At 44.2% G+C, this 16,102-nt stretch overlaps 1 protein-coding gene across 2 annotated transcripts in view; it reads left to right on the plus strand.

Annotated features, from left to right (window-relative positions):
• Nucleotides 1–16,102, plus strand: part of PRICKLE2 (prickle planar cell polarity protein 2) — a 372,966-nt gene that overhangs the window by 233,517 nt on the left and 123,347 nt on the right. For both annotated transcript variants that reach the window (XM_084840467.1, XM_084840468.1), the window contains one exon: nt 11,088–11,271. In XM_084840467.1, the coding sequence (XP_084696593.1) occupies nt 11,088–11,271 (184 nt within the window). The remainder of the gene's footprint in view (nt 1–11,087; nt 11,272–16,102) is intronic.

The raw sequence follows: 16,102 nt of genomic DNA on the forward strand, positions 1-16,102 counted from the left end.
CAGTGTTAAAAGTTGGCACAGCCGAAGAAGTGATTCATTGTCACTTAACGGTTTTGCTTCAGGAAACTCGTCATTTTCGCCCACCAGGGGGAAGTTTAATTGGCTCCCCAGTTTGGAAAAGTGTCCTTCATATCTCCTCTAAATCCTGGAGCTTTCTCTTTCCTCTTCTTTTTAACCTAATCTCTGCATGTCCCTCATTTCTAATATTGTTGTTGATGTTGCCCTCCATTTTCCCATTCAGGTTCTTTAGTAGAGTCTCTGAATCAAACCTGTTACTCTCATTACATTTTTTATTTATAATGCAGAGCCCGATTTACAAATGCCTCAGGAAAGGAAGGCTATTTGTTACTGTGAATCATAGGATAATGGAGTTCGAAGGAACCCATTAGGTCATCTAGTCCAATTCTTTGCTGCTCCTGGAGATATCATTGTTGATGGCTGCCTGCCCAGTTTTTCCTCACCAGCTCCCCAAGGAAAGAGATTTCACAGTTTGCTTGAGCTATGTGTCCCATTGCATGCTTATCTGCTTTTATAGTTTGCAAGTATTTATATGAACTGCAGCCTTAAATCTTCTCTTTATTTATTAAAAGCTATTGCTTGTTGACCTGGGACATGCTGGATTATATTCCACCCTCAGGATTGTGCCCAGGTGAAGATCAAGAATAGGTATTCATCTAGCACATTCTCTACCTCTCCTCCTCCCACGCTCAGTGTTATTTCCCTGACTATGGGTGCAATGCTATGCATGCTTAGACAAAAAAAGGCCCACATCTCCCAGCCTTCTTTCTGCCTAAACATGCATAGGATTGAGACTTAAGTGAGATAATGCCCAGTTCAGTTGTACACATCTCCCCGCAGTGAGAGAGCAGAGGAGGGCCATGGGAGGAGCAGAGGAAAGAATGTACAGGCCTGAAGCTCGCTCACAGTTCCTTTGTAGCTACAACCCTGAGAGAGAAGTATAGTCCAAACTTACCCCTATTGCCTTAGGTAGATGTGGTGAACAATAACTTTTCTCTCTGATGAAGGGCAACTTCTCTTTTGTAGATCAGTGAAATTGGTCACAACAGAGGTTGTTGGGAAATGTAGTCCTTACCAGGGCCAGCGTCAACGGTAGGCATGGCCAGGCACCTGCCAAGGGCCCACACCCTAGCAGGGGCCCATTGACAAGAACTTGGAGTTGCTCCTCCTTTTCACCATTGCAATCTGCTAACTCAGCTACCTATCACTCTGGCCCAGACAATGGAAATGGTGAGGAACAGTAAATGCCACTGCCAACTTGCTCATTGGCTTGCTGCTGGTCAAGCAAGCAAGTGGTAGCAAAAGTAAGAAAGAGGATAAGGAGCAATAACTGCTGGTGACACTGACAGTGAGAAGGTAGACTCACTGGGGGAGGCCCCATTGAGGGTATCTTGCCCAAGGGCCCTGAAAAACCTGGACTTAGCACTGGTCCCTAGGCTTGAAAAGAGATTTCAAAACTGTCAGTATCTTCCCCTGTCTTCTCCCCTACCTCACTTCCCACAACACACACACACATCTTTGTTTCTGTTAAATATAGCCACACTTTTCTTCATATTTTTTCTCAGTACCTAGTTATCCGGGGACTGCTGAGTTTAGGGACTACATTTCCCAATAACCCATGCTGTGACCTGTGCCTCTGATCTAGAAAAAGGGAGTTGCCCTTCCTGAGGGAGAAGAAGGGAAGATAGGCTGGAAAAAGGAGGGGAAGCAGAGAAAGGTCTGAGGCTGGTGGAGCCTCTGAGACTTGGGGCTCCTCTACACAGGGCTTTTACTTTGGTTCTACTCCACCCCCAAGTGGATTGTGTCAGATGTCACATACCCCTCCCCATAGCTAGCACGGCCATTCTTGCCTTAAATCTGTCCCCCCACAACTCATTTTGTGATGGGTTTTCTAGTCACAGTGGCTTCAGGGCAGTTCGGGAGTCCGTGTGACCTCAGCTGGCTTCAGCACGGGCTGGTGGGAGCAGTGCTGATTTGCAGGAGGGAAAGTTGTGTGGGGCGGGGGCTAAATAACGTCTGCCCGGAAGTAACTCATTGCCTTCAATTGTACTTTGCCGAGTGCAGGATCAGAGGGGTCAGGAGAATTCCTTAGCCTATTGTTTGACGGTGGGAGTGGGGAGGAGGGCCAGTTCTGCTGCTTTGAAGGGATGCTGTTGTGTATGAAAGTGCAAAGGTACGCAGAGCCTTACTGATTTTAAAAGCTTCATGGGGGGGGGGGCGGAGAGCATGCCTCCTTGCTGCCCTGCACCTACTCATTCGATGGCGTTCAGTTCTACTCGGGGATCTGCCCCCCCAAGCCTCCTAAACTAACGAGGTTTCAGTTCCCGTTTGCCCCATGCAAATTGTTTTTTCTTAATTTATACACCACATTATTAGTTACCATTCACCCCAGGAGGAGCTAACCGGATTTCATGAAAATCCGTATTTAAAAGCAACCGCCTCAAAACCCGTTTCTGTGTAGATTGGAAGATCCTTTTTAGCAGATTGGAAACCAAGGTAATTCTGGAGTTGTTTGTACCCCAACTGACTGTGTTTGAAAACGTGTGGAAGAGAAGGACCGTCCCCAACCTGGTGTCCTCCACATTCTCAGCCAATGACTGTGCTGGCTGGGAATGATGGGAGTTGCAGTCCAAGACATCCGGAATGGACCAGGTTGGGCAAGGCTGCCTTAATATATTGATGGCCCTCTTCAGGACTGTTGTTGAACTCACAACTGAACTGAATTCAGTTCTTAGGTGCTACCTGGGTGTCTGCAAGCTTCCCTGTTTTGCCTACTCCCTTAAACCACCTGTCATTAGCTACATATCATGGTAACTGTTGGAACCCACAGGGATTAGTGCAGAAGTTGCTAAGGCAGAAGTGCCTTCAGCACATGCTTTTAATCCTGGTGGTGCATACATGCTATTGATCCATACATGCATTCCAGAATTCTCCTTTTATTCTTACTATTTGTCCCTCCCATCAATTTAGTCACCATCCGCTCCATCCCAGTTCTCCTTTGCCACTTAATTGTGTCACCATGATCGGCTCACCCAGCTGCCTCCCTAGGAACCACATTGCATCAATAACAAATCTTTGCATATATCAGGGAATGTGAAATGGCAGTGAAGTTCCATAACAATCTTGATTTTTTGAGGCACATGAAGCGTTCAAATGTGCTGATAGTTTGGAGCCATGAGTTCCAATTCAGCAGCTGGCCAGCTCAGCCTCCTTCCGTGCATGAAGGGGTCAAAGGCTTATGACATCAGAAGCACAAGGGGTGGGCCCTTGGAGGTGAAAGGCACAATCATGGCTCACCAGTGAGTTCTGTTCTATCAGCAATTGGTAGCTAGAGAAGATGGCCTAAAAATAAGCAAGGGAGAAGAGATTGAATAGTGGAAGGGATAAGAGACCTGACTACTGGCCACATTGCACATCCCTGGGTGCATTCTAACAATTCCAAACTCACTGCTAAGCTAACCCATATTCTGCACTGAAAAACGTTAACATTTTGCAGCCTGAATAAATTATGCAACTTAAATTTTCATAAATATCCCTTATTTTGTATAATTCAGTTTGCTTCTGCTACCATGGGGCAAAACAAGTAGCATTGAAACTCAGCTCCTGGCTACTCAAGGCCCTGCTCTGCCTCCCTGTGGCTTCTGAGATGTTGACCCATGTATTTCTCTCCATCTTCCTAAGAGCTAGAAACATGACATCTTTTTTTAAATAAAAGCCAAGGTTCTCAGAACCCCGTGCTTGTATAGTGCAACTGTAATATATACAATCTTTCCAGTACATAGTTTTCTTGTTTCCCAGTCTTCCCAGTCCAGAAGGATGTAGCAGTTCACAGTTCAGAAGTTTGTCCTAACTAATTTGGGATTTCAGAGAGCTCTGATGTGATCTAGTGGCTCAGGTTTTTCAGAGATTATTAAAACAATCTACTCAGCAACTGAGGAAGCTACATCAAAGTCAAGCACTTTAGACATTGGCTCAATTCTTTTGCACAGTGATCAGGACTGAACATTTAAACACTGACTTTGGACAGTTTGACGTAGGAAACTCCAGTAAACATCAAACTTACCATAACATAGGCAAATTTGCAAGGGAAAAAAGTCAGACCAAAAATCGGGTGCTGTGCAGAGCATGCAGGACAGGTGACCCTATGATGAAATCCAAATGGATCCCACTGTTTAGATCCCTGCTTCCGCTACAAAATCCTGAAAAGCTATATTGATTACTGAAGAATTTAACTTTCCAGCCTCACACACAGTCATGTGCGCACACCACCACCTCCGGTACTGTTTTATTTTCTGCACTTGATCTGGCAGCAGCTGTGTCCTGAGCAAGTGAACAAAAGAAGTGTTTGATTGACAGAGGTGTTTATTTCTCTGAGGTCCCTTTGTCTATAAAACGCTCCTGAACATATGAGTTTGCCGAGTCCTCAAGCTCACAGTAACTATACCGAATAAATGTTAACTTGACAAGATCCTTTGGCTCCTACCGCCTTTCGTGAGAAATGTTTCTCCAAGAGGAGAATTCAGTCCAATAACAAACCCAAAGAGAATTCTTGGAAACAACTGCTAGATATTTTACAGTGAGACACTGAAAGATCAGTGTGGCTTTCTAGTTTTTACAGAAAATATGGATACTGTTTTCACTAACAGCCCTGGAGTCCTTTGCAATTGGGGGTGGGAGCAGGGGAGTTGAGCTTTTCTGAAGAGCTCCACAGATAAAAGATGTATTAATCAAAGAGCAAATATTGTTATAAGTTGTGCTTCGTTCTGGGCATATCAAATTAATGGGTTCCCCCATCCCTACCCCCCTCTTATATTTTTGTAACAGCATGCCTCTCTCTACCTGCTCTGTGCTGTTATTCTTTATATGGTAATGCATTTGACACGCTGGCCAAGAATCATGAGTTTTTCCAGACATGTACATTCTTCTATCATATGTTCCATTGGCTAAACCCTATCTTTGCTGCATAACATAACAGTAAGTGCATTGTCAGTTCCTCTCTCCCTTTCCCCCCCTCTCTCCCTTTCCATTAAAATAATACAAGGATGATTGTGAATGCTATTCTGCGTAACAGTCGTTAGCAATTCCGGGGATGCAGTTCCAAATGTGTTTATGGCAGGGATCTTGAACCAGTAAACTGGCTGGTTTCCTATTTTCAAAATAGGGTCTTTGCCCCAGGCAAAGCTGTTTTAAAAAACAGCTCTGGAGAAGGTAGGTTTATTACTGTTTTTTCACATTTATATTTTGTCTTCCCCCATTTGTATCCTTGGGGTTTTCTCCAGTAATTTGCTCCAACTATCATCCTTTGAGGTGAAGGCGAGAGCTATTGCCCATTTTACTCCACAGCTGAGCATGGATTTGAGCCCAGGTCTCCCCAACCCAAGTCCAGTGCTCTACATGGAATATACCCCCTACATGTTCAGTTTTCTCATTCCAGTGCAGGACTCCATCTCTACAAGAGAGATACAATTCTAGGAATTTAAGCAGATTAAAGGAGTCCTCTTCTCTCAAATTTCTCGTTGACTCGGGAACAGGTCCAAAGTTAACAAGATTTTTTTTTCTTTCCAAAATCCACTTTCAGAAGCAGGGTGTTTGGCTGGCATATGGTTAAACTGTTGGAAGAGCAGCCCTATCTTAGATTAACCCAAACTGGTCATACCTTAAACAGGACAGGCTGCTTGAGGCAAGGATGAATCTTCTTACCTAGATAAATGGTCCAGCTAAGATCTGGGAATCTTCTTACGCAGATAAATGGTCCACCTACCCACTTCAGTGGCTTCTGTTCACCTGTAGATTTGGATGTACTAGTTTAACAGAACCCAAAGCAAAGCAGTCCTCCACTTTGTAAGTTTTACATTTTGGATCTGAGAGAGAGAGAGAGAGAGAGAGAGAGAGAGAGAGATAATTAGCTAACAGCATCTCTCAAGACAGTGAAGATATTAGAAGCATTATGTCTGCATATGCCCTGGGTAGTCTGAGGCCATTGTCTCCTAGCCTCAGCTCTGCATCTGTAATAGATGCTGATGCTGACAATGTTGTTGGTATATTGATATTGGCCTATTTTCCAGGGTCATAGCAAGGACTGTACCTTACAAGGTTGTAGCTAAGAAGCCAAAGTATCTGTAGCTAAGAAGCCAAAGTCATTGACTGGGTTCGCACTATCACAGTGGGGACATAAGCCATGGTGGCTATTTCTCCCCTTGTGCATGCTGGTCTCATTCAAGGGGGATTTGCTTAATTACCCATGCCAGCGTGGCTTCCCGTGTCATGTGAATCTGGTGAGGGTGGCTTATTGCTGTGGTTAACAAGCCACCCAGAATGCATGGGCTGTTTTAGGGTTCAGGGATGGCTTGTTCACCACCATCATAAGCCACCCTCGCCAGGTCTGCACAACTTGGCAAGCTGCGCCAGTGAGGATAATTAAGCAAATCCCCCCAGAATGTGACCAGCATGCGTGGGGGGGGGGGTAAACCACCGTGGCTTATGTCCCCTGCCAAGATTATGGAAAAGGCTCTTTGTGCTTGACGCTGGGCCGAAGAGAAAAGATAGGGATTCCATTAGTGTACTGGCCGCCCCAGTGCCTAACCTTTTCCTTGCCTGAGCTGCAATGGCATTAGAGACCCAAGACTTGTCTGGAGTAGATCCAGTAGATCTGGAGTAGACCTCTATTTTCTGGAATAGATCCAGATTTTATGGCTGCCGTGACAATAAGGTCTTTACAGTTTCTGTAGAAAGATACGATATGAATTATTGTGACAGACAGACAATATTGGGATAATCTGTATGGAAAAGAGGAAAGGCTGTGTTAAAAGGGACATAGATTTAAGAAATGTTAGACTGCTAGACAGACTGAACAGGAGGCAAGAAGAGCTAAAACAATGTTCTGTCTTGCAGGAAAAGTGTTCTTTTAAGAGTTAAGCAGAGGTATTCCACTGGGGCAATTCTATTTCATCACTGAAGCGTTCTACAAAATAGAGTGTTCTTTGGCCAGGAACTCCTTGCTCACAAAGGGTCTCTTTTTCCATGATGCTGATGCATGGAAGTTGCTGCAACTTCGCTTCTTCCTGCAACACCAGAGTAGCATGAGCAGACCTGGGCCATGTACAAAGGCCCCATGTGGTGGCTTATCCACATGCCAGCGTTGCCTCTCCTGGAACCGGAGCAGCACAAGACACTTCTCATGTTACTCTGGGAGTCTGGGAAGTAGTAGCTGTGCTAAAGTAGCTCCCATACAACAAGGGTAATGCAAGAAAGGGCCCCAAGACCACTGGTTATACTGATGTGGGTGGCATTTGTGGTATGCAATATATCCACCATCTTGCATCCCTATCCAGCTTGGTTTTTCTCTGAAAAAAATGCTGTTGTTTTCTTTTCTACTTTGCCTCCTGGTACTGCCATTTATTTTATGACTTCCCTAAGCTTTAAATATTTTTGCTTCTCACTGACATATTCTGCAGGGATCCATGTGATTAATAATCCTGGGAATGACGGTGAGTGAAATAGCACTAAGCTCCATGAGAATACCCATTTTTCAAACACTAAATCTCTGATCCTCTAACCACCTTGAATAGTTGGCAGGGATATGTCAGGGCTGCTCCAGAGCTGGTGGTGGCTTGAGGACTGATGAGAGTTGATGAATGTATGTGGAGGTTAATAAATTGCCTGGCATGTTGAGCTGCTCAACATTATTTCATAAACAGAGATGGAAATTACGGTTGAGCCCATCGCTACAGCAAAAAGTATAGGGCCTTTGTACAGTAGCTGATTAATTAAAGTATTCATATGAAATTGTGATCTGATTGTTTTTTTGAGGGTAACAGCCAGAGGCCGTGCTGAGGCTCTTTGACTAGCTAGATGCAAACCAGACACCCAGCTTGTATTTGCATCTGTGTGTATTTTAAATCTGATGAAAAGCAGGAAATGGAAAAACTTGGCAACTCTCCCCAGTTTGACTTAGCAAAGCCTTTTGGCTTGGTGCATATTTGTGTTCTGTGGGCTACAGGCAAGCTTAGGTTCATATGCAATCGAGGTTAGTTTACTCTTGGGCCATGTGAAGTGATGGATAAAATGAATTAAGAACGTTTGTGTGGCTGGGTTCACAGGAAAGGGGGAAGGCCTACAGCCTTCCTGAAGAATGATACTCAACTGGTACAATCATACATGGTGTGAAAGTAGGGTGCCTGGAAGCCCCCCCCCCAAAAAAAACCCCAAAATGTACAGGGACTGGCTGGCTGTTAGCTTAATGGTCCATGGAAGGGAAATCCACACATGGTTGGAAGAACTCTTATACAAAACCAGGGATGGATGAGAAATTTTTTTCTGTTTGCAAATCGTGTGAATATGGCCCATTTGCAGTCCCGAGCGTGAGTGTTTTTTTCAAGAAATGTTAGCTACTTCCCAAATTTCTGATCACGTTAGAAAAATGCATATTTTTTACAATTGCGCACATTGAAATGCACATTTTTTTAAAAGTGTGCATTTTCACACTTCAGTCAATGTGGGGAGAGGGGTATGCAGTTTTGAAAAATACAGAAATGCACACTTTTCCTGTTCAAAATCCGCACTTTTCCCATTCAAACGAGCCAAAAAAACAGGTTGAAAACTAAAACAGGAGTGAGCCAAAACGTGCTTCAAAGAGGTTCTTGGAGGACTTCGGCAAGCTTGAGAATCGCTGAGGAATGCTGGTAGTTGAAGGTCTTGGTTCTGTCTAAACATGCACAGGATTGCACCCTTAATTGTTTAATCAGTTAGATTAACACTGTGATCCTACACACGCTTACCCTGGAATAAGTCACGCAGAACTCAGTGGGACTTACTTCGGAGTAGACATGCATAGGATTACACTGCTACAGATAAATAAAGAACTGGTTAAAATGGTACACTGATGAATCTGGCAGCAGATTAAAAATATTTTAATCTTTTAAGTAGTATTTTTTTAAAATACTATTTTAGTTACAAGTACTTACATAAACTAGAGATGTCAAACACCATCTTAAAATGGTTTCTCCATTTTCTTTTACATTAAGAGAGAATGCCCTTCGCAAGATGATGCCTGCTATGATCTTATCATCTAAAAACAAAGGAAGTGTGCTTTTTTGGTTCCAAAATGATTGCTTTTCCTCATATGCAAATGTAATTGATTACTCAATCTGCAAAATTTCATATATGATTTATGGACTAAGATTTCTTTAACTGCATGACAGGCAGCCTTAGTTCTGTGTTCTGTTACAAGATACCTTTGCAGAACAGGACTAGCACTGTTTAGGAAAGCTTGCAGAAGTGTCCAGGAGATTTTTTTTTCCCCCCTTTAGTATGTGAATATACCAATAGAAATTAATTGTAGAAGTTGAATGTTGTATACCAGGGTTGGGCAGACATCAGGATTACAGGATTTTAAAATTTTCTTTTACCTTGAGATCCACTGATTTGAAGCCTGGTGCAAAACATATAGGGGCAGTATCCAATACTGGCTGCGTGCTAGTGAGACCTCCTGCAAGGTTAGTGGGGAACCTAGCAGTTCCTGAAGCAATCTGAAACAAATGGAAACACTCCTTCCGGAAGCGTGCAGATCAGTAAAGCCCACAGAAGGGAGGTCCATGGACCAGTTCCATTCCGGAAATGAGCGTTTCCATTTGTTTACATGGTTACTTTTAGAACCGTGAATTCCCTGTTGCACAAGCAGTACATCCCATGAGTGCAACGGGACCAGCAGAGGCAGAGTGGCAATATTGGATACTGCCCATACATTTCGAGTTAAATAATTCTGAGCCCAGGAATTTGTTTTGAGTACCAGAGCTGAACACAGTCTTTCCACACAAAATCCCACTTCTGGTTACCCTAAAGTTTCTTCATTTCAGTATTATAATTTAGGGAGGGGAGAGGAGTCATTTTGTTGCTGTTACTGTTAAAAAAATCAATAGTTAGAAATCATTGTCAGGCTCCTGAAGATCACCCAATAATCTAGTAGATCTTGATCTACTTTCTGCACACCCTTGTGGTATACCTGCCTCCTTTCCCTCTGCTGGGTCTGTTTGCACCTCTCGTTTGAAAGTATCTGCCCTCCTTTTTGTTTGGTTTGTGTTCTGATATCTCTCTCCTTTCGTCACATCACTTTCCATAGGAACTATGCTGAGTAGACCTATCTGTCAAGTGGGCTTCAAAAAGTGGGGGGGGGAGAGAGAAACAGCAGAATATGTGACAACCATCATCACTCCAATGAGCCATGGAGCCAAGTGCTGAAAGGAGACCCTTGTTATCCCAGGCAAATGTCTTTCTTCTACGTGAAATGCCTTAACTGGAGATTGAATTTGTGGCCTCCCATATGCAAAGTATGCACGCTGCCTCTGAGTTACTACCCCCTCCTCGTAAGGCAGATGTAGTGGTAATCTTACATTAAGGCAGCAGTTGCCAGTGTGTGACTTTCATTGCTTCCTCTAATTTAACACAACCATATTTATGATGTTCTGTCATTGTAATGGAATTTGCTATGCTAAGCTTTCTGTTTACATTGACGGTTAGCATACTTTATGTGTAAGTTCTTCAGTTTGCTGATTTGGACATGCTCATGATCTGGCGCTGTATGCATATTTATCAGCACTGTCAAAGGAGAGGAAAGTGAAGAGGTGTATCCCAGATCATCGATCAAATGCTTTTGACCCTTCAGTCCTCACGGCTGGCTCAATGTGGGTGGTCTGGTGTTCGTTGTCCCCCTGCTCCCGCCCCCGATGGAAAAATGACGGATTTAGAAAATGCTTTGGGGTGCTTTGGCATGTTGTCAAGGACAGGTTGCTGTTTGCATTTAGACATTGTACTTCACTTACTCCAATCAGGCTTATTGCAGACAGCTGCTTTATCCAAGACAAAAAACAAGCAACCTCCCCACCCCGCCCAAAACTGGTAACCATTTCCCATGGATAGTAATTAAGGCTCCAGCTGTATGATCCGTGGTCTTATGCTAGGCATGATGGGTTTGCACTAGTGTAATCCAGCTTCTGTTGATAGGCGAAGTCATATTCATACAAGCAACACCAGAGTATGACCTTTTGTTTCTTTCCTTTTTTTTCCTCCTCCAGGAAGATTTGCCGGCACTGTAAGTGTCCACAGGCAGAGCACTTTGAAAGGGGGATGCCTTTGGAAATGGAGAAGACCGTAACCAAGCTGATGTTTGACTTCCAGCGGAATTCGACTTCTGACGATGACTCGGGTTGTGCCTTGGAAGAATATGCTTGGGTTCCTCCTGGGCTGAAACCAGAACAGGTATGTTTCATTGTTGCTTGCAGCTGGCATACATAATAATACATGCAGATCATAAGATCTTACCACCAACCATGATAACAGTTTACTTTCAACTATCTCAGAAGAGGTGAGGGGACGAGAGGGAGGCCTTGAAATGGGAGGCTGTTGGTCATGGGAATACAACTGACATTAAAAACACCAATTAAAAGTTGCTAGTTATCCAGGCACTTTCTTAAGCACCTATAGCCCAGGTAAAGCTGCCTGGGCATCGGCCTGGTGTGCTGAGCATATGGTCGTTATTTAGATGGAACTTCTAAGATGTATTTTTTAGTTAAACTCTTTCGGCCACAGCTGAACCAAGTTTGTTTCAGGTCAGCCAAGAAACATCAGAGTTCTGGCTGAGCTGCCTTCAGGGCCACCTTTGGCTACAGAAGATGGAGGACGGAAGGGGACTGTATATATTTATTTCTTTATTTTTTAAATGCACACGCTGCAAGGTAGGCTTACCATAAGATCATACTGAAATATATCAGTAAAACAGGATCCTGAATAAATGTCTCTGTGTTGAGTGGAACACGTGAAAAGGAACAGCTTTGTATAGGTACTCCAATCCTGAAGGGGTCCTGATTGCAAAGAGTGTCTATCTGCCTACAGTCCTGTGCCCAACTTTTCACATGTCCCACTTAACATGCAGGTACTGGGGCATGGTGAGTGGGCCATTCCCTGTGCAATTTAGTGTATGCATGGAGGCATGCATAAAGAAGGCTTACACCTCCAATATTAATATATTTAAAAGGGCATTCTTGGTTGTTTATCGTGTGAACCTGTGCAGTTAAAACTGTTCAGGCATTGGCCTCAATGTACAAGAGTTAAAAGTGTGTAGGGGTGTGTGGTAGGGATGCTGGAGAAATTCGAGACGGATTAAAATGAGGTCGGATTTCTAAGAATCCAACCTGCGGAATCTACTGCGGAGCACCCCCTTCAGGCCATGCGGAGTCCGTGGACTTTCAGATGATTTTTTTACTTTCCTGAAATTTACACATATAAATCCGTAGAAAAATGCATACGTTTCTACTGAGGAAATGTTGAATGGAATGGGGGACAATACGCTAAATGTTATGTACTGAGGTAAATTATGTAAATACTTACGTAAATACTTACGTAAATGTTTATGCAATTATTTCCGTATTTTTCCACATGATAAAAAAAAAAAAATTCGCATCCGTCTGTGGGTGGATGACAGAACGAAAGGCTCCTGACACTTCGTGGAACACAGACGGAGCAGATTTTACACAGTCTGTACATCCCTAGTGTGTGTAGGCACCTTTTTCCTTTGGTTTTGAAGCAGAAACTCTCCTGCAAATCCTGAAATGTTTTATCTGCACAAACACACACACACACACACCGCTTCCTACAGGTTGGAAATGTCTGATTAGAGAGAATCAAGTCCCACCTTCTTTCTGTTCCTGGAAATTACGTAATAATGTGCTGGCTGCTCATGTTATAGGTACTCCAAACTGAATCTTGTAAACTTGAATCTCTGACAATCTTAATGAATTATACATGTTTTCTGTCTACCTCCTGAATGACTGAAAAAGGGGCGCTACAATTTTAAGGGCTACAGCTCCAAGAAGCACGCATGTACTTAAGTTTCCTTCAGACATTGCCCCTCAGAAGGTGACACTCCGCACTGCCACCACCACCCAGAGCCTCCGAACTGCTCTTCAAACTCCTCGGTTAAAACTGCAGTGTGAAGATCTGGTGTTAGAGTTTTTCAAGGGGGAGAATGGAAGAAGAGAGCACAAAGGGAATGGCTCTGCTCCTCTCCTTATTGTATCTAAGTAATTTGAAGACCCAGGACTTTGGTGTATTCTGTGAATTGAAGACATGAGAACAGCAAATGAAACTGCATTACCAGCTGCTTAGCAACATCTTCTCTGTCTGTAGATGCTTAGCAACAGGTGATCTTTCATTCCTAGGTTGCAGGTGCTAGATTCCTGTGTACTAATGGGAATTATTTAGACAGATCAAGACTCAGCCCACCATTTCCAAATGTCTAACTTGAAGAGCTGGAGAAGCTCCTGCAATCATACAAAGAAGGCATACTGTCTAGGATCAAGGAGTCTCAAAACCTGAACCTGTAGGGTCTTCTAGGAACCATGCACATTTCCCCTCTCCCAGTCACTAGTTATGTCAGGGAACATTAAGGTTTTATTTTGCCATGACATGAAATTGGAAGCAGCTATAGATATTAACCCAACTCACACGATAGCTACCTAGACATCTAGATATCTGAAACCAAAAATTTAGCTGGCTATTTCCAACAGTGCTTGTCCAGGTTTTGGGGGTCCCTTGACCAAGATTCCCTCAGGATGGGGGGCAATTCTGGGTAGGGGCCCAGCTTCTCCTCTTTGCTACTTGCACCACTGTCCATTCACTTGCTCTCTCCCTCCAGGCCCAATCTGCACAAGCACCCAAAGGGAGTGCAAAAAGCAATGCAGGCTGCTGCTCCGTCTTCTCCCTCTGGTTGCTGCTTGCATGCTTGGAGAAGGCCGTGAAATCAAGGAGGAGAAACAGCAGGGCTGGCCATTCCATCAGGTGGTACAAAGGGAGATGAGAAGCAGGGCCATTCCACCAGGCTTGCTGAAATCAGTGGAGGCTGATGGCTCCTATGTCAGTGGAGCAGTGAATCCACTCTGGGTTCCAGTCAGAATAGCTCCTTTAGAGTTCTGACTGAAACCCAGAGTGGATTCACTGCTCCACTGACATAGGAGCCATCAGCCTCCACTGATTTCAGCAAGCCTGGTGGAATGGCCCTGCTTCTCATCTCCCTTTGTACCACCTGATGGAATGGCCAGCCCTGCTGTTTCTCCTCCTTGATTTCACGGCCTTCTCCAAGCATGCAAGCAGCAACCAGAGGGAGAAGACGGAGCAGCAGCCTGCATTGCTTTTTGCACTCCCTTTGGGTGCTTGTGCAGATTGGGCCTGGAGGGAGAGAGCAAGTGAATGGACAGTGGTGCAAGTAGGAGGTATCCAAACTCTAAAGGAGCTATCCAAGGTGGATAGCTCCTTTAGAGTTCTGACTGAAACCCAGAGCGGATTCACTGCCTCACTGACACAGGAGCCACCAGTCTCCACCGGCTGAAATACTACTTACTTTTTTTAGCTTCTTTTTCCCATTCACCCCTCCATCCCGCCTCCTCTGCTTTCTTTGACCTCTTTGGCTCCTTCATCCATATCTCATCATTCCCTACAGCCTATTCTGTCCCTTTTTCTGTAACCACCCTGTCTCCTGGGCTCTCCACCCCTTCATTTCCCTGCCTTTGGGGCCTGTTTCACAGCTTTCAGCCTCCCTTTCACTTTCTATGCCCCTCGTTCTTTCCAGCAGCACACTGTCCCTCTTGTCTCTAGTCCCCACGTGAAGCTTTGCCTAGCCCAGGGGTGGGAAACCTCAGGCCCGGGGGCCCAATGCAGCCCTCCTGGGGCCTCAGTTCGGCCCTCCAGGGTTCCCCAGATGGCCACACACTCTCTCCCTGACCCACCCCCCTTCCTGTGGTTTGCTGTCCTTTGTGTAGTTTTTCCCCATTCTAGAAGGTTGAAATGCCTCTCCTAAGGCTTAGTTACTGGCAGTAGGAGCTTTTCTGGCCCTGCCCCCTTTGCTTTTAGCCCTGCCCACCAGTCCCTGAGAACCCTGAGAAATGCAGTCCCTGAGAACTCTCCAAAATGGAATTCAGCCCTTAGGCTGAAAGAGGTTCCCCAGCCTTTGCCTAACCGAACCTCTTTCCTAACCTTTGCCTAACCTAACCTGACTTACTTCACAGCATCTGTGACATTTGTCAATATTTTATGATTGACGTTTCCCCATAATAGTTAGATTGTTCTTAGGGTGGCCATCTCTCCTCTTTTACAGAGGTCAGTTCTCTATTTGAAGGGCTGCCAGAGGACCGTCCTCTATTTGTTAGGCTGACCTCTCCAATTCCAGTTTAAAGATAAAGAACCATAAGAATGTTGTCTGTCAACAATTAGCACATGGAGAGCAGGCTGAATTGGCAGGCACACAGATCATCTGGTCACAGCCTTCCAGACTATGGTAAGATGTACTGTACTTCTATTTAATTATAGTAATTCTTTCTGACCTTGCATATAAATTAGCATATGTGCATTTAATGCAAATCACTGTCCTGTTTTCTTCACTTTTTTGGGTGATGCATTTCCACCTTTTTGGTGATTCATAACAGGCCACCCTATTGCTCATGAATATCTCATAACCTCATGGCAGTCCAAACAGTGCCTAAGGGAAACTCATAGGCAACAAGCAACACATTTTAATCCTGGTTTAATTCCAAGTGCAGAAATCGACAGAGAGAGTGATTTCACAGGTTATAAAGACATAAGAGATATGGCAGAATTTTGATTTCCTCCTAGAGGAAACTGTATGAATAGAACCAGCTGATGTAAATAAGTCTAGTTTGATGCTTTGGTGGAGCAGCATTGATTTATACCAGCTGAACATCTGGTTCATAATTCATAACCAGGCACTACAGATCTCTTTGTTTCTCTGCTGTTAAAGTGTAAAGGGTTGTTGAGAGCTCACAGTATAGGGTAGATGAGATGTATATAGCATGACTTTCATTATCTGAGCTAAAGAAACCCTGATTGTCCGACTTCTACTCTTTCTCCCTTTCCTGTATCAGGAACGAATGTGAATTACATGATATCGATCCAGTATGTTTATTGGTTTATGTTCAAACTGTAGCAGAAACCACTTCAGCCTAGCCTTAAATGAAGCAGAATGGACAGGTAGCTAACCCCCAGCTATAAACAGGAAAAGACTACTGGGCAAAGCAAATAT

This window comes from Heloderma suspectum, chromosome 2, assembly GCF_057233095.1.
Source record: "Heloderma suspectum isolate Gila_16-S chromosome 2, 16-S_ref, whole genome shotgun sequence".
NCBI classification, from domain to species: domain Eukaryota; kingdom Metazoa; phylum Chordata; class Lepidosauria; order Squamata; family Helodermatidae; genus Heloderma; species Heloderma suspectum.